This window comes from Drosophila melanogaster, chromosome 3R (genome assembly GCF_000001215.4).
Source record: "Drosophila melanogaster chromosome 3R".
NCBI lineage: Eukaryota > Metazoa > Arthropoda > Insecta > Diptera > Drosophilidae > Drosophila > Drosophila melanogaster.
Window position 1 is genome coordinate 9504150 of NT_033777.3, and position 23262 is coordinate 9527411.

The following is a 23262-nucleotide window of genomic DNA, read 5'->3' on the forward strand; positions in this document are numbered from 1 at the left end:
TAAATGAACACCAGAAATTAGAAAACAAAGAAAAAAGCCCGTAAAAGATCTCTAATTTATATTGCTGATTCCATGACTTAAGAAATGGAAATTTAAGCATGCCCAAAATATGTAGATTAATTAAGATATTCTTCATTCTTCATTGGACGCAAGAGGAAAAAACAGCCGTCACACTGGAAGATAAGGACAGGCTTCCGAAAAATTTAAAGAAATTAACTCCGATATCAATCTTTCTTTTGATTGATTGTTTATATGTATAACAAGTCGGACCGTATTTTACCGCTTCTTTGGTTCACGTCATAGCTAAAAGATTATTATTTCATTTTTCTTTTTCGGATCTTTCAAGATAACCATTTAAAAGACCATTTTTTAATAAATAAATAAAACTTGCTCACAACGAAATTTTAAACAAATGAGCTAGGCATAAATATGATTCGAATACAATCGTATCACGACACTCATTCTTTACTTTTAAGAAATCGATAACATGTGTGTGCTCAGCAACTATCTCATCACTAACTAACTGTACGGGGTGTTGACAACATTTAAGTAAATTTCGTTCGACAATTGAGAAAATGCCTGAAAGCGACGTGACTAAAATGAAGGTAAGTTAAAAGATTAATATTAGGAGATGATCCCAATTATGTGTTCCTTTCCAGGTGGCGGATTTGAAGCGCGAGCTGAAGCTTCGAGGGCTCGCCGTGAATGGAAATAAAACCGAACTGCAGGACCGATTGCAGACCGCGTTATTAGAGGGGGACCTTTCTCTGGAGGATTCGGCCATAGCAGATGCCATTGACGACGACGATGTGTCTTTCACCGACGAGGATGAGCACAAGCTGCTGGGCGATGAGAACGACGATGAGCTACTGAAAAGTCCGGTTAGCACACCCACAACTGTGGCCATTCCGGACCTTCTAGCGGAAGAGAAGACGTCTTCGGCCCCAGATGCAGCTGCGCCGACCAAGAAAATAGTTCTGAAGCGAAATAATTCCCAGCAGTCGACGGGCACGGTAGCCAGCACGGGGACAACTCCATCGAAGGAGAACGAGGCGCCCGCTGCAGCTGCTAGTGACTCCACCGGCGAAACTCCTACCAAGAAGCATAAGCCGATTGTGGTCGGACCAAAGACGGAAGGAGAGAAGCCATCAGGCGACAAGAAACTTAACCAGCTGACTGCACAAGAGCGATTGGAACTGCGGGCCAAAAAGTTTGGCATAACACCCCCCGCTGTGGCCAACACTGCAACCGCAGTGGCAGTGGCCATCAATAAATCCTCTAGTGCCTCCATTACGGCCAACAAAGGTAACAAGGAAACCGAGGAGCAGCAAAAGGAGGCACTCAAAAAACGTGCCGAGCGTTTCGGATTCGTGGTGCCTGACAAAGCACCGACCTCAAAGGCCGATGATCGTCTCCAGAAACGGAAGGAGCGATTTGGAGCAGGAGCAGTCTCAGCAGCTACCACCACGCCTACCACAACTGAATCCAAGGACGCCTGGTCAGAGAAGGCGCGCGCTCGCTTGGAAAGATTCAAAACAGCCCCGTCCACAAATTAAGAAAAGCGAATATAATTATTTAAGCAAGCAAATACAATTGTAAATCATTTCGGGAGTAGGCCCTATCATGTATCAAACCCCAAAGCCACCAATGCTTGTAGTAATTAAGCAAAAATTCAATAAACACAAAACATGACCACTGAAATTCAGGGTTTACATTACTTTATTTCGTTTAATTCAAAGACTTAAAAATAATTTGAGTCGCGTCTTCGGTTTTATTGGGGCATTTTTTTTTTTTTGGAACGTCAAAATTCATATTAGTTGGTATAATATTATGCGTTAAAATATATAAAAGTTATTCAAATAAGTGGGTGCAAAATTAATTCCGTATTGCGAGTCAAATAAGGAATATCAGCTCATTTCATTGGTCATCGCGCTGTTTGAAGTGTGAATTGGCGACAAGAAACGTAGAATAACTTTTGAACTGAATTGCCTGACTTAAAAGTATGTTACTTTAATGTTGCGCCCATCCAGACGGGAGCCATCCATAAGCGCTGAAAAGACATTGGAGTTCAGCAAAAATAAAGGAATCGCCTTTTGAGTATTACTTACCAATGGCTAGCTCGGCATCGCGCTCCTTAAAGAAACGCACAACGCCCACATCATTGCCACGGATTTCCGCAAACTTAACGTCCCCGATCTCTCGGAACTTGTCGCGCAGTGTTTGCCAAGTGCAGGTTATTGGAACGTTCTTGATAATGATCGTGTCCGACTTTCGAGAAGCACCGACAGCATTGGCCGAGCCAACGTTGGAATTGCCCACGTTGCTGCCGCCGCCATAGACATCCAATGGATTGCCAGTGTTGTAATCGTTGCCATCAACACCAACTCCTCCGTTGCCGCCGCCCATTCCACCAGAGCTGCTGTAAGCATTGTATCCCAAATTGCTGGAGCCGCCACCGCCGCTGTAGTTGTTTCCAGAGCTATAGCTATTGCCACCACCGGTGCCGCCGCTGCTGTAGTTGTTTGAAAGACCCACATTGCTTGGCGGCAGGTTGTCATCATTGCCGGAGTTGCCCAGATTGAGACCCAGGTTGCTCAGCGAAGAGGACAGCAAGGGATTGCTTAAATTCCCTCCCTGGTTACCAAGATTGCCGACCACGGCAGCCAAAATGCTGGGATTCAGATTGTTTAGGTTCAATCCGCCGGAACCGGTATTGTTTCCTAGGCTAGGCTTTTGCACCGGAGCTACAGGCGATGGCTGCACTGCCGCATGATTGCCAAACATAACGCCGGTCAGGTTGTTAAGCAGGTTTGTCGTGGCGTTGCTAACAGCGCTGCTGTTTGGTTGGCTACCCACCGATCCCAGCTGAGATCCCTGCTGAGCGTTGCCAAGCAACTGGCCCTGGCTCTGACCACCATTGGGAAGGTTGTGAGCCACGTCCCTGAGTGGCTCGCCGTTGGGTCCCAGGCCGATGCCCACACCTCCCAAGCCCTCGGGCAGCTTTATGCCTTCATTCTTATCCGGAATTCGGTCCAGGCGCACGGTCATACGACGGTCGAATAGCATCTGACGATCCAGCATGGAAATGGCCTGAACAGCCTCCACCGGATGGTCGTACTCGATCACAGCAAAACCGCGGCTGTTGCCCTCCTTGTCCAGTGAAAGGTCTACGCTCTGCACCTTGCCGGCCAGCTTGAAGACCTGCTTGAGCTTCTTGTTGTCGACCTTGTAGTCCAGCTGCAGGGAGTTTTAAGAAAGCGAAATTAGCAGTTTGTCAATCCCATGGTTTGTCCACTGAAATAGGTTCGAAAGTTGCCCAATGTTGATACCACTGCTGTCTTTGACAAAACCATGCTGCAAAACTATGCTGACGATAGACGAGAATCTCAGGAGAATCAGTCCCGCACACGTGCCCAGAAACCAAACGGAATAGCCCAGAGACGACGTCGAATTTTAAAACACCCGTAACTGCTTCATATTTATAACCCTTGAAAACGAGGTGGTTTTCGCGGAACATCTTATGTGAAAAGTGTAAAAGAGGCAAAAACGCTGCAACCAACAAACAGTCAAGGACCTTCCAAGAGTCATTGCAACTACAAACTAACCAATTATCATTAAACAACTTAACCGAAACAAAATATGTGATATATCGAAAACAAGATTTTACGTAGCCCAATTTGTTGTTGCCGCTTAAGTCCGCTTTCTGAGTAGAAAATATAATACTTAGGGTCCATTCTGCAGTTATGTTATCAACTAAAATATATTCATTGTGTAGCGATGTAGAAGAGGGTATGTGTATGTCACATCGAGTATTCAGTGTGTTTCCCAGGACTTCCAAGTAGTTCCACCCAGTCTTTCAAACACATCAACGTATACGATTCCATCCGAATTTTCGAAAACGGGAAAGGAACGAACATATGTCAAAAGGGAAAGGAAACCGTGGAGTTGTCATTACTTTGGGTCGACTGAGATGAATTTAAACAAGTAAACAGTATCTTCTGGATGATGTGACCTAGGCGGGTTATAAATACGAAGCAGAGACCCCGAAGCAAGAACAGAACGCAGCATATTTGTAGTGTGGTCCGGTCCAGTTGAATAATATACATAGGATTATTGGAATTTTATATTACAATATACTCACATTAGCAACAAAAACCTTATTATGCAAAGGTCCACTTATGCCAAGACTCTCCAAAAACGAAGCAGAAAGCCCATACAAATTGTAATTCGACGAATTATTATAATCATTTGACATCATGTTAAAATTATTACGCCCAGATCTAGAAAAAGAGAAGCCAGATTTCCAGAGAAAGATAACAAAAGGCACAAGTAAACTTCAGCTACGGAGAAGTGGGTTTCCAAGAGAGCCGCAGGATATTCCGACGCGTTCACATTTTCCCTTATGTTAAACATTTTATACCCTTTTTTTCTCTTCAGGTCCTGTCTTAAACTATCTTTAAATTTGAATTCCGATTTTTTTTTTTTTTTTTTTTCAAAAACAGCACAAAACTGTTACTCCGATGTATTTGACAGACTTTCCATAAATCCTTGAGCGTTTAGACAATTTGAACAAATAAAATTCTATCAGCAGCAAAAAAGCAAACGCCTGCTGTGATCAACCTTCAAACTCAACACTAAACATAAATAATTGACTTGAGATCGAAACGGAGCACTTTAATAATGAAAAAAATCACTAGATAACCATTTAGAGAACTAAGAGAACGGAGATTTCGTTGTAATCAGATGAACACAAACTGCATATATTATATATATATATATATATATTTGCATTACAACTAACTGATATGAAGAGTACGACTGAACTCGTAGCTAATATTAATGATAATTTTCGGCATGTTCCCCTGAATAAAATTTTATATTTATTATATCAGCGATCAGTAAAATTTTCGAAAGAAATATGGTTAAATTTAATACGAAACCCTTAAGGAACCACGATTAACTCGCAGTACGCACCCTGGGCTGAATGTAAATCGGGTTGTCACCTAAATGATGCACAAACGACAAAGGAAACTCCTTAAAATAAAAAATTCAGTTCGTACGTGATAATAGGAACTTTAGAATGCAATATTCCTGACCTACATACATATATATGAAAAATCAATGCAGAGCCGCAATCGTTGATACATTTAAAATGGAACCACTGCCAGCTGGCAAGTTTCTAAAAATTGAATAGTATATGCGTGCCATGAACTCAGCTTTCCTGCTCCAGAATATCGGAAAAAAGTGCACATACGTATAGGATATAAGCGTAAAGGGAATACTCACAGTCTGTCGTCGTCTCGCCGGGAGAAACCCCGATCGCGGTCATCCATGTGGTCACGGCCACCGCCGCCACCTCCTCCATTGTTGCCACCATTGCCTCCTTGTACGCCGCCACCGCCGCCTCCACCACCACCACCATCTCGCACAATGCGTCCGTATTGATCGCGCTGCTCGCCGTGATCCTCCTTGACCACCAGTTCGCGGCCATTCACCTCATAGCGGTTCATTTTCTCCAAGGCCTTCTGTACGTTCTCCGGATCCTTGAACTCTACGATGCCACAGCCGCGAGCCTTGCCGCTCTCATCGAAGAACAGCTGGACGTACTCAATGGAGCCGACGATGCGGCGGAACAGATCCTTCAGATCCTGCCAACGGTAGTCGTATGGAATGTTCGAAATGTAGACCCGGCAATTGCGACGTTCCCGGCTACGGTCGCGAGCAGCGACGCCACCTCCCTGACTACCAGCGCCGTTTCCATTGCCATCAGCGTCCGTGAAACGGGAGCCACGTGCTCCGCGTCCACGACGGTCGCGCTCCTTCTCGCGGCTCTCCACCGAGTTACTAGCGTCCATGCTCATTGTTGTCTGCAAGGGATTCGCAATGCGTTTTGTAGTTCTTGCAATATTCGTAGTAGTACACACCCGGAGCGGCGTCCGCGAAAACAAAATGGCGACCGCGTCAATCGACTTTTTCGCCAAATGTTCTTTTCTATGCTAGCGTTATGGCTTACCTTTTGATGTTGGCTGTGCTCTTAATACTGGTAATATTTCTATTTTGCTGCTTTCGGCGTAGTAAATTTTATACAATGAACAAACGCTTGTGACAAACTACAGTTTCCGAGATCAATAGAAAACCGTACAAAAGTCTATGTTAGAGTTGACAGTGATACGATGACAGCACATTCATCGATGGTTTGATATTTGGACGTGTCTCAGATTTCTATCGACTAGACATCGCCGATATTCGAAAATGCTCTTCGAATTATCGAAATGTAGGCATACTGCAATTTACGCGCGCAACGCAAAAATTCAAATAATAGAATATTTGGCTCAACAAGACAGGAGACTTTAGATGGAAAAATAGAATCCACAAAAGCAAAACTATGGAATAACTAAAACCACTTTTCATAAATAGTACACACAATCGATTTATTTCGTTTCTTTTTGTATGGCAAAAATTAATACAAAAAATTAAATATTAAATGTATGTATGTATGTATAAAAAGCTTAAAGCAAACTATATAATGTAAATTTAATTGGCTGTTTGTTTTCTCTCCGATTGATCTGTCAGTATGGTAAGTAGAAAGAAAGGCAAATCTCAAGAACTCATACGGATTATAATTTCATCATCGTAGCACCACAGATATGTGTTTAACCGAACATAAATCTAGTTTGGGGCTAGCGAATTTACTCGTTTGTGCGAAAGTTGCTGTGAGCTTATCGGCTTTTGCTTGTTTGTTCTCTAATGATGAATACTAATGGAATTCTGCTCGTGCGTGTGTGCGAAAAAAGATTACATTTATGTATGACTGTCGGGTTGAAACCAATAGATAACAGGGCTGTAAAAATACACAATATTTGTTTACATCGCGTTTCGGTTTTAAGCACGGAGTATCTGTTGAAGTACAAACAACATAGAATCAAGTTAAGTGCTGGTTGAAAACAAACGGATATAGCAGCTGAACCAAGGCAGTTACAACAGTATTCATAGTTTTTATGTAGAGGTACATATTCATTTTCATTTTCGATTTGCTTCGTTCGTTTTTGTTTGCTTGTTATTGTTAATACTCTTAAAAGGGCGCCTCGCAGCCTTTCAAACGACACAAAACACACACATTCACAAAATCATTTCGACGTACATAAAACTCTAGTTACTTAAATTAATTACAATTTCTCTTCTTTTATCTGACAATTGCACCGACCAACACGCTCCCACATGTGTGTGTTTTTCGCATTGTGTGTCCAAAATGGACAAACCATCGAGCCCAGGACGATCGGCGATTCGCCGACGCACATACAGACAAACAGGCGACATTTGAAGAAATAAAAAGTGAATAATAACCAATGCGTGGCCGTTTAGAGCATTTTACATTTAAATCTACGATTCGGCTTGTTCATTTTGCGGCCCCTCCGCCCCTTGTTGTCCTTGTCCTTGCGGATTTCGCGCACCAGTGTGTAAAATGCATCGTCCACGCCCATGCGCGTCTTGGCGGATGTCTCAATGTATGGAATGCCGTACTGTTTGGCCACCTGAGAACAACCATAATTAACGGAATGTTCGCTCGGAACTCTGAAGGCCGGTACTCACCTCTCTTGCCTGCTCGTTGTTAACGTTCCACGAGGCCAGATCACATTTGTTGCCCACCAGCACCATGGGCACCTCTTCGGCATCCTTTACGCGCTTGATCTGCTCACGGTAGGTGCCGATATCCTCGAAGGACTTCGCACTGTTGACGGCAAAGACCAGCAGGAATCCCTCGCCAGTCCGCATATACTGATCCCGCATGGCCGAGTACTCCTCTTGGCCGGCGGTGTCCAGGATGTCCAGCAGGCAGGTCTCTCCATCTGCAGGGGAATATAAAATGCATTTGAATATCGCAACTTCTTAAGGTCTCTTCTAGTATAAACGGGAAACCAAACCAGCGAAAGGGTGCAGAAATCTCTAGAGTATTTGGACCTGTGCAGCCCTAGCTTTGCCAGATCTAAGTACATATAACTCACCGATAACCACTTGCTTTCGGTAAGAGTCCTCGATTGTGGGGTCGTACTCGTCCACGAAATGGTTCTGGATTAGCTGGATGGTGAGCGCGGACTTGCCCACGCCTCCGGCTCCAACGACGACCAGTTTGTATTCCGTCATTTGGCTGTGGCGTCCGTTTTCGATTTGCCGTAGTCAAATGTCACAGTAACAGTCTCTTTCTCGCGATCGATGCTTACTCTCTTGTGAAGCGCCCGCAGATGCAGTCTCTCTCTCCGTACGCTTGTTGCGTGTGTTTGTGTGGGTGACTGTGCGTGTATGGGCTGCAAGTGGAGTAAATTATTAATTAAGATTGATTAAAATAAATTAAACGCATAATTAGGCAGGAATTAATGCACGTCACTGAGTCACTGTGACTAGGCGCTTACTCGCACAAACACACACGCACCACTGCATGCACACAGCCAGACGGGCAACACAAAAAAAAATGGGAAAAAGAGATCAATGACTCAAACTAAAATTAAAACCCATTCGCTCAATGCAAATTAGTTAGTCTCCCCCATAGCCGAGTTGTTAACTAGGTGAATTTGCTAATTCGGCGGCGTTGTTTTTAGCCCTTTTCTTTATTATTTTTCTTTTGCCTGCCGGGGCTGCGGACCTTCTTTGTTGCTGCCTCTTCAGCTAGCTCCTCCTTGTTTTTCCGCTCCGCTCCTCTCTATCAATACTCTGCCTCTCTCTTCTCGCGCGCGGCGCAGTTGCTGGGCACGTTTCACGTCACTTTCGCGGCTAACGGTGCGACAGGCGGTACTCCTCGATGGCACCAATTTAATTGCCGTGCGGTAATTGCAATTAACAGCGCAGGAAAACAATAAATCCGTATGTGAAATGAAGATGAAATCTAGGCTGTACGTAGCTGTGAAGATACTAGAGCTGGCACCAAGCCGATGGCACTATCGATAGCGATGGCTGCATTCTGGCCGGCACCATCGATGGACTTGCAATAGCGATTGCTATATGAAAACTAATCTAAAGAGGTGGATGCACTTCAGTCGACTCTCTATAATTTGCTTAAACTAATAAATGATTTGATCAATACAGCTTTCTGTAAAAACTGGCAGACGCTTTCTGCTTTTAATAATTGTTAATTTAAGTTCAACGGGCTGGCATCACCGTTTCTTAGCACGGACTCAAGCCTGAGTCTATTATTTCAACCACCACTGTAACGAAAACAGCATGGACAGATTGAAATTCAATAATTTGGTAAATAAACGATTTTATTTAAAATTATAGAGTTTTAATTAAAAAGAACTTTTACAGGTGATATCCAACAAGAAGGTCATTCAAAAGGCACGCGCCCAGACCATCGCCAAAATCGTACAAAAGCTGCGAAAGACAAAAGAGGCTCTGGCCAAAAATCCAGACAGTGAAAAGGAAAAGATTCGTTTACGCAAGAACACAGAATGCCTGGCCCAGTTGAAGGCTCTAAAATATATGGATATGGTACGCCAGTCGCTCCTGCAGGAGGGCACAAATCCCAATGCGGTGATTGCTAACGAGCGCTCCACGCCGGATGAACTGGGCATTGCCATGCTGCGGCTAAACAAATTGATGCACGGACTGGTGGACAAGTTTGTGGAAACCTTGAAGCTGAGCACCACCGATAAGGAGGCCAAGTGGCGTGAGGAGATCCTAGAGACGAGCAAGCGAAGGGCCAAAATAGAACGCACTGAGGAGCGGAAGAGGAAGCGCAAGGAGCTGAAGGAGCAGAAGGCCCAAACCAAAAACCGACTGGAGTGGTTAGAGCAGAACAAAGTGGTGGATGCAGATGTTAATGGAGCAACTGCGGAAACGCCCACTCTTCAAGTCAGCAAAGTAAATGATCAGGAAATACCACAGTCTTTTGCAAAAACTGAAAATTCTCCAGTTCTCAAAGTCAAAAAGGAAAAGACACCTAAAACACCAGCCAAAAAAGAAAGAAACCTTCAGAAAAAACAAGCTTTTGATGAGCAGATCAACCCGGAGATAACTAAGCTCAGTTCCAAAAAGCAGAATTTAAATACAATCAAGGAGAATAATGCAGAGCCACAACTAGAAGGCAGACCGAAAGAATCTAAGCCAAAACCCTTCGAGAAAAAACCAGCCAGAGAGCAGAAGCCTAAGCCACGATTAGAAAGGCAGCCAAGTATCGATGAAGAAGAACCACAACTTGACAATAATCGTCCCACACATGTCGTTGATCCCTTCTTCATTACGGAATCAGGCCAGCCCTACTTGTCCAGCGCCGTGGTTCTTTCCGGGGACAATGACAGCGAAGCTGATGAGGAACAGGCACCGCCGCCAGTCAAAAGGTTCCGCAATGAGGATCGACGGTCGAACACATATCGGGAGAAACCGGAAAGACAGCCAGAGTTCAAAGCGAGAAAGCCAACTGATGATCGTCATCCCTCCTGGCTGGCTAAGCAACAGCAGAAACCAATCATTGGTGATTTTAGAGGCAAGAAGATTACATTCGGCGACGACGGCCAGGCGGCGGAAATTATTGCTCCAAGTATCAATCAATTAACCGCTACTGCTGCTCCTTTGCCCACCGATGGCATGCACCCGTCTTGGGTGGCCAAACAGAAGTTTAAGCCGAAAATTGCCGCGTTTCAGGGCACAAAGATTAAGTTTGACGAAGATTAAAGATGATGTCAATGGTATTTTGTTGTTTTAATAACTAAATAACTGCAGCTTTGCTGCTCACACGCCAACTTTGGGCACATAGTGACCACGAATCTTGTCCTCGTTGCGCAGCTTGTCCACGTTGACATCGGGGAACTGGCGACGCAGCACATCCAGATCGAAATTGGGGTTGCGACGCAGGATCATCATGACTTCGTTGCGGGAGCGGCTGCAAAATAACAATTTTTATTGAGATATCCCATTTAACTAAGGGCAACATACTTCTTGGCCTTGCGCTTGGCATTGTAGAGTTTCTCCCTGTACTTTAAGAGGAATCTGTTCACAGCTCTGCCGCCGTAGCCAATGTTGCGGGATTTAATCCATTTGAGGTTCATGAAGGGCGGCAGGGCGTGTTCGCATGCTTTGTATGAGACCTGCAGGCCAAATGCGTTCTTCACCGCCTTCTGGGGCCGTTCACCCGTTTCACCTGTTTCCAGCAGGTGATACGCCTTGTTCCGCTCCCTCACTACTGTCTCCAGGTTTTCCATGGAGATTTTCACCTGCAATTCTAAAGTTTTAGAAAAGGATCTCCACCATCAAATATCGCCCACCTTATCGATGCGCTCCGGACTAGGGAAGACTTCCATTTTGTCATTGCACTCGTGCTCCATGGTCAGCAGCATGTTGCGCTCCTTGAGGAGCACGAACCACAGCTGGTGCAGCTCCTTGTTGGACTTGATACGCAGCTCCTCCGTCCGCCAGGCGCGGCCCACCTTCACCTCATTCTCGCTCCAGTTCTTCTTGTCGTCGAAGAACTCCATAAGATCCCGGCGAACAGCGGAAGTGTGCATTTGCATCGGCATTTGAACATGCGGCGTTTGCAGGGCAGCCGCACTACATATTACATAAAAACAAAGGCGCGTTTATATCGGTTACTCTGTGTAAAAGTCGGATTTGTGAAAGAGAACGGACCTGCACGACTGCCATGGCTGCTTGGGAGCTGCCAAAAAGCTCCTGACTGTCGCATTTCCCACAGTTTTTGCCAAATTTAAACATTTTATTAACGCCGAAGACATTTTTTCGACCGAACAAAACAGCTGAAGCAATAACAATCGATACTTTTTTGTATCGATTTATTGGATTGCGTGCGTACTACATTTTTAGCCGGGCTTTACTCCATTTCAGGGCTGCCATGCATTTCAACTGAAATTAGTCGATAGTATAATTTCAGCATCGACTTGTTGGCCAGCTCTAGTTGCGCTTCGCTCAGTGCTAATGAAAAATCGAATTTTTCGCTTCAAATCGACTGAAGTTTACACGGGCTAAAGTATTACAGAAGTTTGGCTCAAGCCATTACACAACATGCAATAAGTAAATGTAAGTGAAGTGGCCACTCCCCGAAAAAAACAACGCGCTGCACTGTCATCTTCTCTGTTCCATCCAATCCAATTTGTATGCCAAGGAACGCCAACTTAATGTTTGGCTGTGTGCATGCATGTGTGATTGTGTGCTGGTGTTTGTGGGTTTCAGTACACAAATTTAAATTGATAAAACTCGACAAAGGCAGCGGTTCTGAATTGCAGCGAGTGCAGGGAATGCACTGCCAAGTGCCTGTTAATTGTGCATTTATCACAGCGAATTCAAGCAATTTGCACCTCGAAATGGGCATTCAAAAACAAATTCATTGAAGAGTAACGCCAGGATGAAAAAAAAAAAAACAAATGTAGAACGGTATAGTAACAGGACAGTGTTGCCGAGCTGCTCCAAGTTCCCCGGTACTATTGCCGTGCAGCGCAGTGTAGCGTACATAAATATTTATCTCACTGCCTTATCAGGCAGCATTATTGTTGAAGCGACTGTGTATCTGTGGGCATATTAATTGTTTGTTTGTCTGCTCTTAGCAAGTGTTATATAAAGTGCAGAACATCATTGAGTTAAAAGGTCAGCGAGTGAATTGATTGATCAATTTGGCAAGGGGAAGGCGCAATGTGGGGGCTACGGAGTAACTTGTAGGGTTTTCTTCGCTCGGCTTTCGTGCTTTTATCATTTCCCCTTTCCCACTTTTCGAACAACTTTTCTGCTCACGGTGAACGCCCAAATAAAAAAAAACACAAACAAGTCTTCTTGTTTGTACTGTCGCCATGCGCGCGTGTGTGTGAGTGCTTCGGCTTTTTGTGACCAGGGGTTAATTTAACGGTGTCGCCTTAATTATCCGGGTTCTGCATATTCCTCCGGTGTTTGCTTTCTCCGGACTTGTGCTGCCACTTGTTGCCCCTGTTAACGGCGCTGTTAGCTGCAATCCGAATCCCCCGGTTTCGTCGCCATATCGTGCGATAACCTTTCATTTGCCAATCGGTTGATTATCATGTTCTTAATGAAAGTAGCAACAAATAGCTGAATTTTCGCTTGCCCAAACTTACTCAGCGATGTTTTAGAGGGGACCCTCATCACTACTCCTACAGTTTTTAGTTTGCGACGCCCATTGGTGATAAATACTTGTGTACATACATACAACATGTGATTATTTTTATGGAATGTGTTTATCTGGAACCCTCTCTATATGCGTCAACACATAATTGCACATGTTTAAATTTCCCGAAAATAAAATGTATATACAATGCCTGCAGCTATAGCTGCTGTCATTGACTTTACTTTCATTTTAGCAGTGTAAGTTTTAAATTTTGTTTCCTCCCATCCAAGATATGAAACTGTAACTATGAAAACTCACTCCTGAGCTGCTCCGAAAATATCATGAATACGACAATTATGTGCACATCATTTAGTATACGTGATATTTTAGGAGCAGCTAAATTATATTTAAAGTTCCGTAATTTATTGCTTTCTCGTGATATACTAGGCAAATACATTCACATACACTGATAAAGAAACTCAGTTATCGTTTATTTACAAACACAACCAGTGTTGACCTCAAGTTAAAGTTAAAGAATCGGTAAATGGCTTGCCAATGCTCGATTGCTTCATCAAACTCACCATTGCTTATAACAGTGCCAATTTTAATGCTGAAATCTTATCTACGAATATTAACTACAACCATTTCTCAGTTCTTTAGTCTAATGTAAACCAACTTAATGTAAGCTACTTCTGTGTGTCTGGTAATGTGGAGGCAGTGAGTAGTTGTGCTGTATTCTCTTAAAGCTCTGCTCTATTCATTAAGATGTGCGTGTGCATTGAGGAAGAAAGCCAACGAAAGTTGTTCGCCACATTACCGGCAATGTTGCAACATCGGGCGCGTTGTAATCGTGTGCAAGATGCGCGAAATCCAGTCAAACGCGAACAGAAGAACGCGCCTCGAGGCGCAATGTTATTAAATAACAATGCAGAAAGAGCAGGGAGCACGGAGCAGCAGCCACCTCCTCATGGGAAACATTACCAGGGTGCCAGTTGAAGAGTCTACAATGAACCACCTCAAACCACGATCCTTCTTTTTTCCTCTTTTCTCGTTTCCAAAGACAGAGGAGCTAAAATGTCGCAAAAAGAATTGGCGGCTCTGGTTGCCACGAGAACGAGTCGCAAACGCACCATATCCTCGACCTCATTCTCTATTTCCACTCGCACTGATCCAAAATCCATCATAGAGATACACATATTCAATGACTCCTTGCCCATAAAAAGAGCTTGCTGCGAAGTGGAGAATCCAACTTTAAAAGCGGAACAGCGAGTGCAGCAGGAAGAAGAGAGCCTGGGCCAAGTGCCGCCGCTGACCGAGGAAGAGCAGCAGCGGCACGATGAGTTCCGAAATAGTGGTTCGATATTCCTGCAGGATTTGCCCTGCTTTAAGCTGCAGCAGGCACAGCCGATAGCAGGATCATCACCCATTCCCAAGTGTCGGGAGTGCAGAAGAAGAAATTTGGCTACAACAGAGGGCGAACCCAGTTCAGTTAGCGACGTTTACTGCCGGTTCTACGAGTTCCGACGCCTTCAGTTCAATGAGAATGGAGAGCTGTGCGTGGTTGGCTTCCCAAATCCCTACAGCGAGCCCTCACCAGAGGACATCGCCATTTGGCAGCCGGATAAAAATACACCGCCGACCAGCGGTTACATGGATATACAGGTTTGCAGGTACATCCTACTCCATGCCGGCGACCAGTTCTGCTATATTTGGCACCAGGAAGCAGAGGCTTTAAGTTTGCATCAGAATACGGACGGAACCATTGCCTGGAAGAAGGCCGTAAAAGGAACACGAGAGATTTGCGACGTGTGTGACACCACATTGTTCAACTACCATTGGACTTGCCGCAAGTGCGGCTTTGGAGTGTGTCTGGACTGCGTTAAAGATCGCAAGGAGGGATTGCGACTGCGGCGAGCGGAGAACGCTGCCCAAAAGGGATGCGATGAGTACCACTGGCTGCTCTGCAGCGACCCCAGTGGCCCACAGGAGCACGTCCTTACCGAGCTGATGCTAACACAGATCATAGCCGGAGATGCCCTCAACGTCTTGGGCAGGCTGCTGCACGAGGTTCGTACTTTGTGGCAGGTGCCACAGGTCTGCGGCTGCCTTCTGAGCAAGCAAGCGATTGAAGATGCACAATCAAAGGAAGTGATCCAGGATATGATTAAGGAGTCTCAGCTGAAGCAGCACACCAGCTACTCGTCGCTGGCCTCCGAGCAGAAGGTGCACCAGCAACAGCGCCTCGATCAACTGCACGCCACGAAGTTGGAGTTTGCCAGAGAGCTAGGTGTAGATTATGTTCCAGGTCGAGTGTGGACCAAGGAAACCTTGGGAAAGGATCCAATAACAACGGCGTTTGATAATTTGAAGCACATTAATTTTCTGAGAAAGGGATTGGCCGGCTTGAGAAGGTTTCTTCCACCAAGGACCATGACTTTTGCTTACTCCACTCAGTTGGCTCCAGGAGTTCCTCACGAGTTTCTGTGCGATGGCAGACTGCTTAGACTCACCGATGCCATGCATCCGGATAATCGAGTTCTTTTCCAGGAGGTTTGGAAATGCGGCCAGCCAGTTATGATTTCGGAGGTGGCTCGCTCTTTGAACTTAGACTTATGGCATCCACAAGCCTTTTGCCGGGACTTTGGCGACAAGCCCAATGATCTTATTAATTGCCTGAATGGCAATCTGGTGCCCAATCAGCCAATGCGACACTTTTGGGAGGGTTTTCAGTGCATGACCAAGCGTCTGCCAGATGCATATGGCAAGCCAATGCTCTTAAAGCTTAAGGATTGGCCGCCGGGTGATGATTTTGCCGAAATACTGCCCACCAGGTTTGCTGATTTGATGAAGGGACTGCCCATGCCGGAGTACACACTTCGCACGGGAAACCTTAACATAGCTAGCTGCTTACCCAAGATGTTTGTGCCACCAGACTTAGGACCCAAAATGTACAACGCATATGGCTCAGCATTGCACCCCGACAAGGGTACAACCAATCTTCACTTGGACATTTCGGATGCAGTGAACATAATGGTTTATGTGGGAATACCCCAGGATGGGGACACGAGACCTCAGATGGCGGCCACGCAGAAAGCCATAGAAATTGGCGGATGCGATTACATCACTAGAGCTCGTTGCCAATCGCCAGATGTATTACCCGGAGCACTTTGGCACATCTTTCCAGCTCGCGATGCAGACAAAATAAGAGATTTACTTAACCGCGTGACCCTGGAGAAGGGTTTCCGTCTGGAGCCGGATCACGATCCAATTCACGATCAGAATTGGTACTTGGACGACAAGTTGCGAGCTCGTTTATTCAAAGAGTATGGCGTGGAGGGGCATCCGATTGTCCAGTGCTTGGGCGACGCAGTCTTTATACCAGCTGGCGCCCCACATCAGGTTCAAAATCTCCACAACTGTATTAAGGTGGCCGAGGATTTTGTATCGCCGGAAAATATCACGCACTGCTATCATCTAACTCACGAGTTTAGAAGGCTTTCGCACTCGCACACAAATCACGAGGACAAGCTTCAGATCAAGAATATTATCTACCATGCCATCAAGGACTGTTGCACCATCCTGACCAGAGCTGTGGATGAGAGACTTAATGCGGAATTAACCAAGCTAAATGCAGATTAGAATTTTCTTACCTTTTAGTTTTTTTCAACTATTTAACATTTATTATTATTTTTTAAGATCAAAAATTGTCAAATATTCAATAAATACTTACTTAGAACTAAATAAAAGGTACATTTATTTATTTGTCATCCAGTGCATAATTAAGTAAATTTTCTATTTTAAAAACCTAAATAAATATCAATTCAAATTAATTGATTTAATTGAAATTTCTAGTATTTACATAGACAACACTAAGCCTAAGCAAGATACTCTCCAGCAACAAATGCCCATGCATGCTGAGGACGGAGCTGAATCTGATGATGAGGAGTCCAGCCCAGGCAGACATTAGCATCGTAAGGATCATACTACTAATTTGGCGCCCATATAGAAGTCAAGTCAATTACAACGCCAGAAAGCCTTTTATGTTAATCGAGAGTGGAAAGGGAAAATAATTTTTTTGCTAAACTAGCCTAGAGATCGAAATATTAAGAATACAACTAAAATGACGGTGGATTTCAACGATTATTTTTGGGTGAGTTAAATAAGGTGCATATGGACGGATCATTGCTTAAATATATTCTTCCATTTAATATCCAGGGGGAGAAGAACAATGGCTACGATGTTCTGTACCACAACATGAAGTTCGGCCTGATTGCCAGCAAGGAGTTATCCGAGTTTCTGCGCGAGAAGTCTAACATTGAGGAGCAGAACTCAAAGATGATGTCCAAGCTGGCCCACAAGGCTGGTACACTAAATAGCACATTCGCTCCTGTTTGGACCATACTGCGAACATCGGCAGAGAAGCTCTCCACGCTCCACCTGCAGATGGTGCAAAAGCTGACTGAGCTGGTCAAGGATGTTGCCAAGTATGCCGACGAGCTGCACAAAAAGCACAAATCCGTCAAGGAGGAGGAATCGCAGACTCTTGAGTGTGTCCAAGCCATCCAGACGTCGACGGTGGCAGTGCAAAAGTTGCGCGATCTGTACGCCAGCAAGGTCCAGGAGCTGGAGAAGCTGCGCAAGGACAACGGCTCGCACAAGGATGCCGAGAAGCTAGAGAGCAAGCTGAAAAAACTGCAGGAGGAGTACAAGGCTTTGTTGGACAAGCATAACCCCATTAAGAACGAATTTGAGAGACGCATGACACAGACCTGCAAGGTAAGAAGACTTGCATTAGATGCATTAAGTTTAAATTAGTTTATATTATATTATCCATTCTAGCGCTTTCAAGAGATTGAGGAGGTGCACCTTCGTCAAATGAAGGAGTTTCTGTCCACGTATCTAGAAATGCTGCAAAACAATCACGATATGGTGGGTCAAGTACATTCCGACTTTAAGAGGCAGTTTGTCGACATGTCTGTTGATAAACTCCTGGAACAGTTTGTGCTCAATAAATACACGGGATTGGAGAAGCCAGGTATGTTCACTTGTTAACTATGTTCACCTTTTAAACGAATAAATAAATTGTTATTACAGAAATGCCTGAACTGGAGTATGTGGCCTTGTCGAGTGGTTCTCGCCTTCAACAGCCGCAGGTCTCGGCCAGCGCATCTAACTCCAATTCGGCCACCAGCATTCAGGCTGCTCTGCGGGCTGGAAATGCAGCAACGACGGCCTCGGGCAGTGCGGTGTCCATGGATCAACGGGGCGATGCCTTGGCGGCAATCTCTCTGGGCAGCGGAAGTGCAGCCAGCGGTAGTATACCCTTTGCCGAGGATCCGATACTGGGAGCTATGGGCTCTCCGCGTCCCACATCGCCGGACATGCTGGCGGGAGCCAATGCATCGGGAATACAATCGCAACCGACTGGTGGAGCCACATCCACGGTGAAAAGCCTGCGATCCTGGTTTTTGCCCACTGCCAAACAGCAACCGTCTGCAGGCGCCGGAAATTTCGGTATGGCCGGAAGTGGCAGCACCAACAATACCACCACCACGACAACAGCAAGCAACAATAGCAACAACTTGAACACCAACAACACAACAGCAACAACTACAACAACAACTGGCACGAATAATCTTACCACAAATATCACCAAAAATTCCCCTAATTCTGAGGATACTAGCAATCAAGGTTCTTTCTCTTTGATTTTATTTCGTTTATGTTTTTGTTTATTATTTTTCATTTACATCGTTGTATGGTTAAAGTTTATTCCATGTATCTACTTGTGGGGCCTATCATTTGTTCTATCAATTTCAACTATTCTTCTGTAAGATATTTCCTTATATGTTCTTTTGTATGTATTTACGTTTATGGTCGACTCTTAATTGTACCTATTCATGTTGCCTAAAGTTTTAAATTGGTTATTAGAAATTGTGGGATCTAATGCTATGTATTAATTTCACGAGTTAGCATTAGAAAGTAGTATTTTATTCATTATAATTGTAAATAATTTTATTTATTTTTATTTTACTCATTTCTTAGTTTAATGCGATCTTTAAGTGTACACTCAAACACCAGCCAATCAATCAGACAATTCTCCTGACTTTTACACAACTACTACTGCACATCCACACGCACACACAAATGCCATAATGCCATTGAACCAATAGCACTTACAACTGCAATCTTCTCTCTATGCTTTTCTCTGTCTTATTTCCGTACTAATGCTTTGCACACAACCATCGCATCCATCAACCACTGCTCATCCAAATCATCCATCATCCAATCATCCACCCATCCGTGCACCGATCGACTAATCGAAATCAAAACTTTAGATCAGACACAACAGCAACCGGCAGAGGCCTTAACTCCAACCGCAAGTGCCACTGCAATTGCAGCGGCGAGTGCGCCTGGGAAGAAGCAATTGAACGCAACGACAAGCGAGCAGCAGCTATCGAAGTCATTAAATGAGCAAGAGCACCTACAACAGACTGCAGCAGCTACGGCAGCCACAACTGCAGCAGCAACAACCGCCACAACGACAACGTCCAGACGTGCAACGTCACTTTTAAATATATTCACATCAAACTCTCAGGGTAAATGATTTAAGAATGTCAATGAAACTGATTGGCCCCCATTTCACCACCCGTCCAACTTCTAAAACACCTGTACAACATTTCCACCCGAAAAAATTGCATGTACCTATCCTTAATATGTATATTTAAAGGCTTTTCTGTGTGCTCAACTTAGTGTTCTCTCATATCCGATTAACATCTAATTGTTATTGAAGCACTTTAAGGCGGTGTTTGAGTTCTGAGAAAGACAATGCATTTAAGTTTCAACTATATATTCCCATCACCGAAGTCTCAACACAGAAGTATATTGATGTGTTGAGGTGTCATCTTCTTTTCCTGTGTATTCTATTAGCCATTAGCTTGCTTATTTACTTAAGAATCTCTACTCTCCTGCTTTCATTAATGTGATCCACCTTTCGCCGGTAGTCTCTGGCATTTTACGCAGTCGTCGCGACAAGACAAAAACCAAAAAGGCTAAGAAAAAGAAAGACAATGAGGCCGCCGAGAACATACAGGAAGAACGCCTCACCAGGTGGGTACACAAAATATTTATGAGGCTCAATTAACAAAATCCTAAACATGAACGCTCTCTTAATTATTTTCTAGTTTGGATCGAGGCAACAACACGCTGCTGGACTATGACGACCATGGGCGCAGCATGAAGACGCAGAATTCCAGCGGCAGTAGCGCTGGCGGTGGCTTGGCCGCCCTATCGGTGACCTCAGCTCAAGGAAGCGTTGATTCTGCAGGAGCAAGTAGCATGGGCGGAAGCGGAGGTGCGGCAGTGGCCAGTGGGAGCCTACCCAATGCAGGCGCCCTGACCAACTCGGCTTCGATCACAGCTCCGGGCGCCGCAAGTGGGACCGGAACTGGATATGAGGTCGATGAGGAGGGATTTAGCATACAGCCTGCTAAGGAAATAGCGTGGGAGGAGGGCCAGGATAAATGTAAGCTCTTAACTTGAATTAATTCTGGACGCACGACTTAAATGGCGAACTCTTATAGCTGGCAGCTTCTATTCCGACTCGGATACGGATTCGGACAATGACAAACAGGAACGTCGGATCCATGTCAGCATTAAGCCTTTGAAGAATGGTCAAGCGCCCATGTCGGCCAGCGTGGATGAGCTGCGTGCCACCGTGGAGAACATTTCGCTTTCCCCAACTGGAGTTTTTTCAGTGAGTTCCACTTACTAGAAAGTTATATAAATGTGATTAAAAAATACAAATATATTTCCAACGCAGCATCACAGCCAGCAGTTGCAAGCAGCGAGAGGAGCTCCGGCGTCGCGTCAACAGTCGCCGGAAATATCGAATGCCTCCACTCCCACGGCCAGTGTGCATCCTTATGCCCCGCTGCAGAGTCCCACGCTGTCCAACAATAATAACGCAAACAACACGACCAACAGTCGTTATGCCGATCTGGGCGATATCTTCTCAGAGTTGGGTGACATGAGTATGTCGGCGCCCTCATCGGCGACGCTGGGAAAACCTCCCGGAAGGCAAATACCAACACCGACGTCAGCGTCAACAGGTGGAAGCATAGCCATACCACGTCCGCCATCACGACGCTCTGATATGATTGCCATTGGACCGGCGGCAACAGGGACAGCGCCAGGTCGCGGCAGAATGTCCCCGGCACCGGTGACGGCCATGAATCGAGCCGAGAGCATTGGCAGTCTGGAGTTCCGTACGGCTATCGGGGGAGTGGGATCCTCGCGAGGCCCCTCTCCACTTACAATCGGTATTTCGGACACTATACCGCTGGCTGTGGCATTCCACGAAATCATACACGCATATTTTCGGGGCAGCGATGAGTCGCGCTGCCAGGTGAAAGTGTCCGGTGATATGATGCTATCATTCCCAGCTGGCATTGCCGGCCTTTTAGCCAATAATCCAAACCCAGCCAAGCTGGGTTTTCGCATTAAGCACGTTCAGAATCTGGAAAACCTGGTGCCTAACGGAAAACTGGTGCAAATGTAAGTAATTGTGAAGTTAATTGTAGATATCAAATAATCTCGTTCGCATTTGCAGAGATCGCCAGCAGTCGAGTTCTGTGAGCACGATGCTGGAGTTCAATATGGGTGCTTTAACGGCCCTGCTCCGAAGGCAGGCGGAGAATAACCCGACTGCCTCCTACTTCAACGTGGACATACTCAAGTATCAGGTGCGCACGAAGCCGGGAGCCAGCTCGTGTCCCTTCCAACTTGTCAGCTACTGGAAGTGTGAGTCCAGCTACACGGCCCTTAAAGTGGACTACAAGTACAATAACCACGCCATGGCCAGTGCCTCGCCCCTTCTGAATGTCACGCTCTCGGTGCCCGTCAATGGATCTGTGCGCAATGTCCAGTCAAAGCCGCATTCTGCCTGGTAATAGGAAATAGAAATATGGATACAATTTCTTTAACTATTATTACCGATCGCATTCATTGTTTCTAGGTTGGGCGAATCGAATCGTTTGGTGTGGAACTTTACGGACATCTCGCAGAATTCACAAGACGGCGGAGTGGGGACGCTGCGGGCACGCCTGGAGCTTAACGATGGTCCCTCTACACCAGCACTACTGGCCACTCAGTTCAACTGCGAGGGCACCACACTTTCGGGCATCGAGTTTGAGCTCCAGGGCAGCGGCTATCGCTTGTCGCTGGTCAAACGGCGCTTCGTTTCTGGTGCGTTTGAATATACCATACGTGTAATATAAACAGCATCGTAACTCTTGTTTACTTTTCAGGAAAATATGTGTGCGAAGGCGATGGCATTCGCAGTGGAGCCACACCCACGCCTCCGTCGGTCGGGTCCACCAGTCCGTACTCGGCGAAGTCAAATTAGTTACTCCCCACTCAATAGACGGCAAATGGGAACGAAAAATGGCAATATGGCAATAGGCTCGTGAAAAACTAGAGAAATTTTTGTAACTAATCTTAAATATGAGACAACCACATATACACCCAAACCATATTGAATTAGGCACACGAATAGAGGAGCCTACATAGTTTTCTCTGAGCTTTTTATTATACCCCCCTTTCTTGATTTCGAAATGGACATCACAATGCGGAATGAAATTGACAAACTTTAAGATTTCCACAGATCGAAGCACGACAAGATTGAGGAAACTGGAAATTCTATCAATTCGCATTCCAACAGTTTAGATCCAAACGAAATCGAAAGTGGGACCTATTATGTATTTTTGTACACACAAAATTCTGTTTTTCACGCGAAATGTTGAATCTGCCTGCGGGAGGTCCGAAATGCGGGCCTGCAAAATCTGGATGTATTATTTGTTATATATATACGTATGCGAGTATATATTATTAAAGTGTATTTATTATGTTTAACTGAATATGATGTAAACGAACGATATTGTATGTAGCTATGTAGATATCTAAAAACAACACACCGAACGTTAATTTTATGTTCACTTTTGTACACACAACCAAATCCAAATGTATTAAATGTAAGATACAAAACCTGCACTGCGTCTTGGCTCTTGGAATCTCGATGGATATTGCTTTCGTCACCGGGCATCATCTGGTCTGGATAAGGCGACACCTCGGGGCGGTGCTCATGCAACCGGAGTTTGTCGTCGTTTTCAGCGACTCTCGTTTCTCCGGCGATCAATTAATTATCGAATTTAGGC

General features: G+C 45.1%; 7 protein-coding genes and 1 non-coding gene across 14 annotated transcripts; 5 read left to right on the forward strand and 3 right to left on the reverse strand.

Moving 5' to 3' along the window:
- Nucleotides 1-506: 506 nt before the first annotated feature.
- Nucleotides 507-1716, forward strand: CG8149 (uncharacterized protein). Its single transcript, NM_141641.4, has 2 exons — nucleotides 507-605; nucleotides 660-1716. Exons 1-2 carry the CDS (start codon nucleotides 576-578, stop codon nucleotides 1554-1556), a joined length of 927 nt encoding a protein of 308 aa, NP_649898.1. The 5' UTR covers nucleotides 507-575; the 3' UTR covers nucleotides 1557-1716.
- Nucleotides 1704-6175, reverse strand: rump (rumpelstiltskin). Of its 2 annotated transcripts, NM_141642.3 has the most exons (5): nucleotides 6014-6175; nucleotides 5287-5867; nucleotides 4142-4280; nucleotides 2109-3237; nucleotides 1704-2050 (listed from the first exon to the last, which is right to left on the reverse strand). In NM_141642.3, the coding sequence occupies exons 2-5, from the start codon at nucleotides 5859-5861 to the stop codon at nucleotides 1995-1997; spliced, it is 1899 nt and encodes a 632-aa protein (NP_649899.1). In that variant the 5' UTR covers nucleotides 5862-5867; nucleotides 6014-6175; the 3' UTR covers nucleotides 1704-1994. The 2 variants fall into 2 exon arrangements, with proteins under 2 accessions (NP_649899.1, NP_001247004.1); NM_001260075.2 differs by lacking the exon at nucleotides 4142-4280.
- Nucleotides 6176-6411: 236 nt separating this feature from the next.
- Nucleotides 6412-8918, reverse strand: Ras85D (Ras oncogene at 85D). Its single transcript, NM_057351.5, has 4 exons — nucleotides 8639-8918; nucleotides 8004-8303; nucleotides 7591-7847; nucleotides 6412-7532 (listed from the first exon to the last, which is right to left on the reverse strand). The coding sequence occupies exons 2-4, from the start codon at nucleotides 8140-8142 to the stop codon at nucleotides 7359-7361; spliced, it is 570 nt and encodes a 189-aa protein (NP_476699.1). The 5' UTR covers nucleotides 8143-8303; nucleotides 8639-8918; the 3' UTR covers nucleotides 6412-7358.
- A 259-nt stretch (nucleotides 8919-9177) lies between these two features.
- On the forward strand, nucleotides 9178-10678 carry Rlb1. The gene is made up of 2 exons (NM_057751.4): nucleotides 9178-9240; nucleotides 9298-10678. The coding sequence occupies exons 1-2, from the start codon at nucleotides 9214-9216 to the stop codon at nucleotides 10660-10662; spliced, it is 1392 nt and encodes a 463-aa protein (NP_477099.1). The 5' UTR covers nucleotides 9178-9213; the 3' UTR covers nucleotides 10663-10678.
- Nucleotides 10673-11759, reverse strand: mRpL47 (mitochondrial ribosomal protein L47). Its single transcript, NM_176433.2, has 4 exons — nucleotides 11614-11759; nucleotides 11253-11535; nucleotides 10924-11201; nucleotides 10673-10870 (listed from the first exon to the last, which is right to left on the reverse strand). The coding sequence occupies exons 1-4, from the start codon at nucleotides 11715-11717 to the stop codon at nucleotides 10720-10722; spliced, it is 816 nt and encodes a 271-aa protein (NP_788610.1). The 5' UTR covers nucleotides 11718-11759; the 3' UTR covers nucleotides 10673-10719.
- A 98-nt stretch (nucleotides 11760-11857) lies between these two features.
- Nucleotides 11858-16789, forward strand: Kdm3 (Lysine demethylase 3). Of its 2 annotated transcripts, none has more exons than NM_176434.2 (2): nucleotides 11858-12018; nucleotides 14112-16789. In NM_176434.2, the coding sequence occupies exon 2, from the start codon at nucleotides 14126-14128 to the stop codon at nucleotides 16688-16690; it is 2565 nt and encodes an 854-aa protein (NP_788611.1). In that variant the 5' UTR covers nucleotides 11858-12018; nucleotides 14112-14125; the 3' UTR covers nucleotides 16691-16789. The 2 variants fall into 2 exon arrangements, with proteins under 2 accessions (NP_788611.1, NP_001287255.1); NM_001300326.1 differs by lacking the exon at nucleotides 11858-12018 and adding an exon at nucleotides 12962-13308.
- CG8176 (uncharacterized protein) lies at nucleotides 11858-23088 on the forward strand. 5 transcript variants are annotated; one of them, NM_001104254.2, is made up of 13 exons: nucleotides 11858-12018; nucleotides 16904-17201; nucleotides 17267-17827; nucleotides 17891-18086; nucleotides 18146-18742; nucleotides 19387-19647; nucleotides 20053-20158; nucleotides 20233-20573; nucleotides 20632-20804; nucleotides 20871-21604; nucleotides 21660-21995; nucleotides 22065-22294; nucleotides 22357-23088. In NM_001104254.2, the coding sequence occupies exons 2-13, from the start codon at nucleotides 17172-17174 to the stop codon at nucleotides 22452-22454; spliced, it is 3663 nt and encodes a 1220-aa protein (NP_001097724.2). In that variant the 5' UTR covers nucleotides 11858-12018; nucleotides 16904-17171; the 3' UTR covers nucleotides 22455-23088. The 5 variants fall into 5 exon arrangements, with proteins under 5 accessions (NP_001097724.2, NP_001262419.1, NP_788613.2 ...); NM_001275490.1 differs by having other exon boundaries at nucleotides 18146-18565; NM_001104253.3 differs by lacking the exon at nucleotides 11858-12018 and adding an exon at nucleotides 12962-13351.
- Nucleotides 13375-13450, forward strand: mir-2283 (mir-2283 stem loop). The gene has a single exon (NR_048353.1). It is a non-coding gene; the product is annotated as a mir-2283 precursor RNA (primary transcript).
- Nucleotides 23089-23262: the final 174 nt, after the last annotated feature.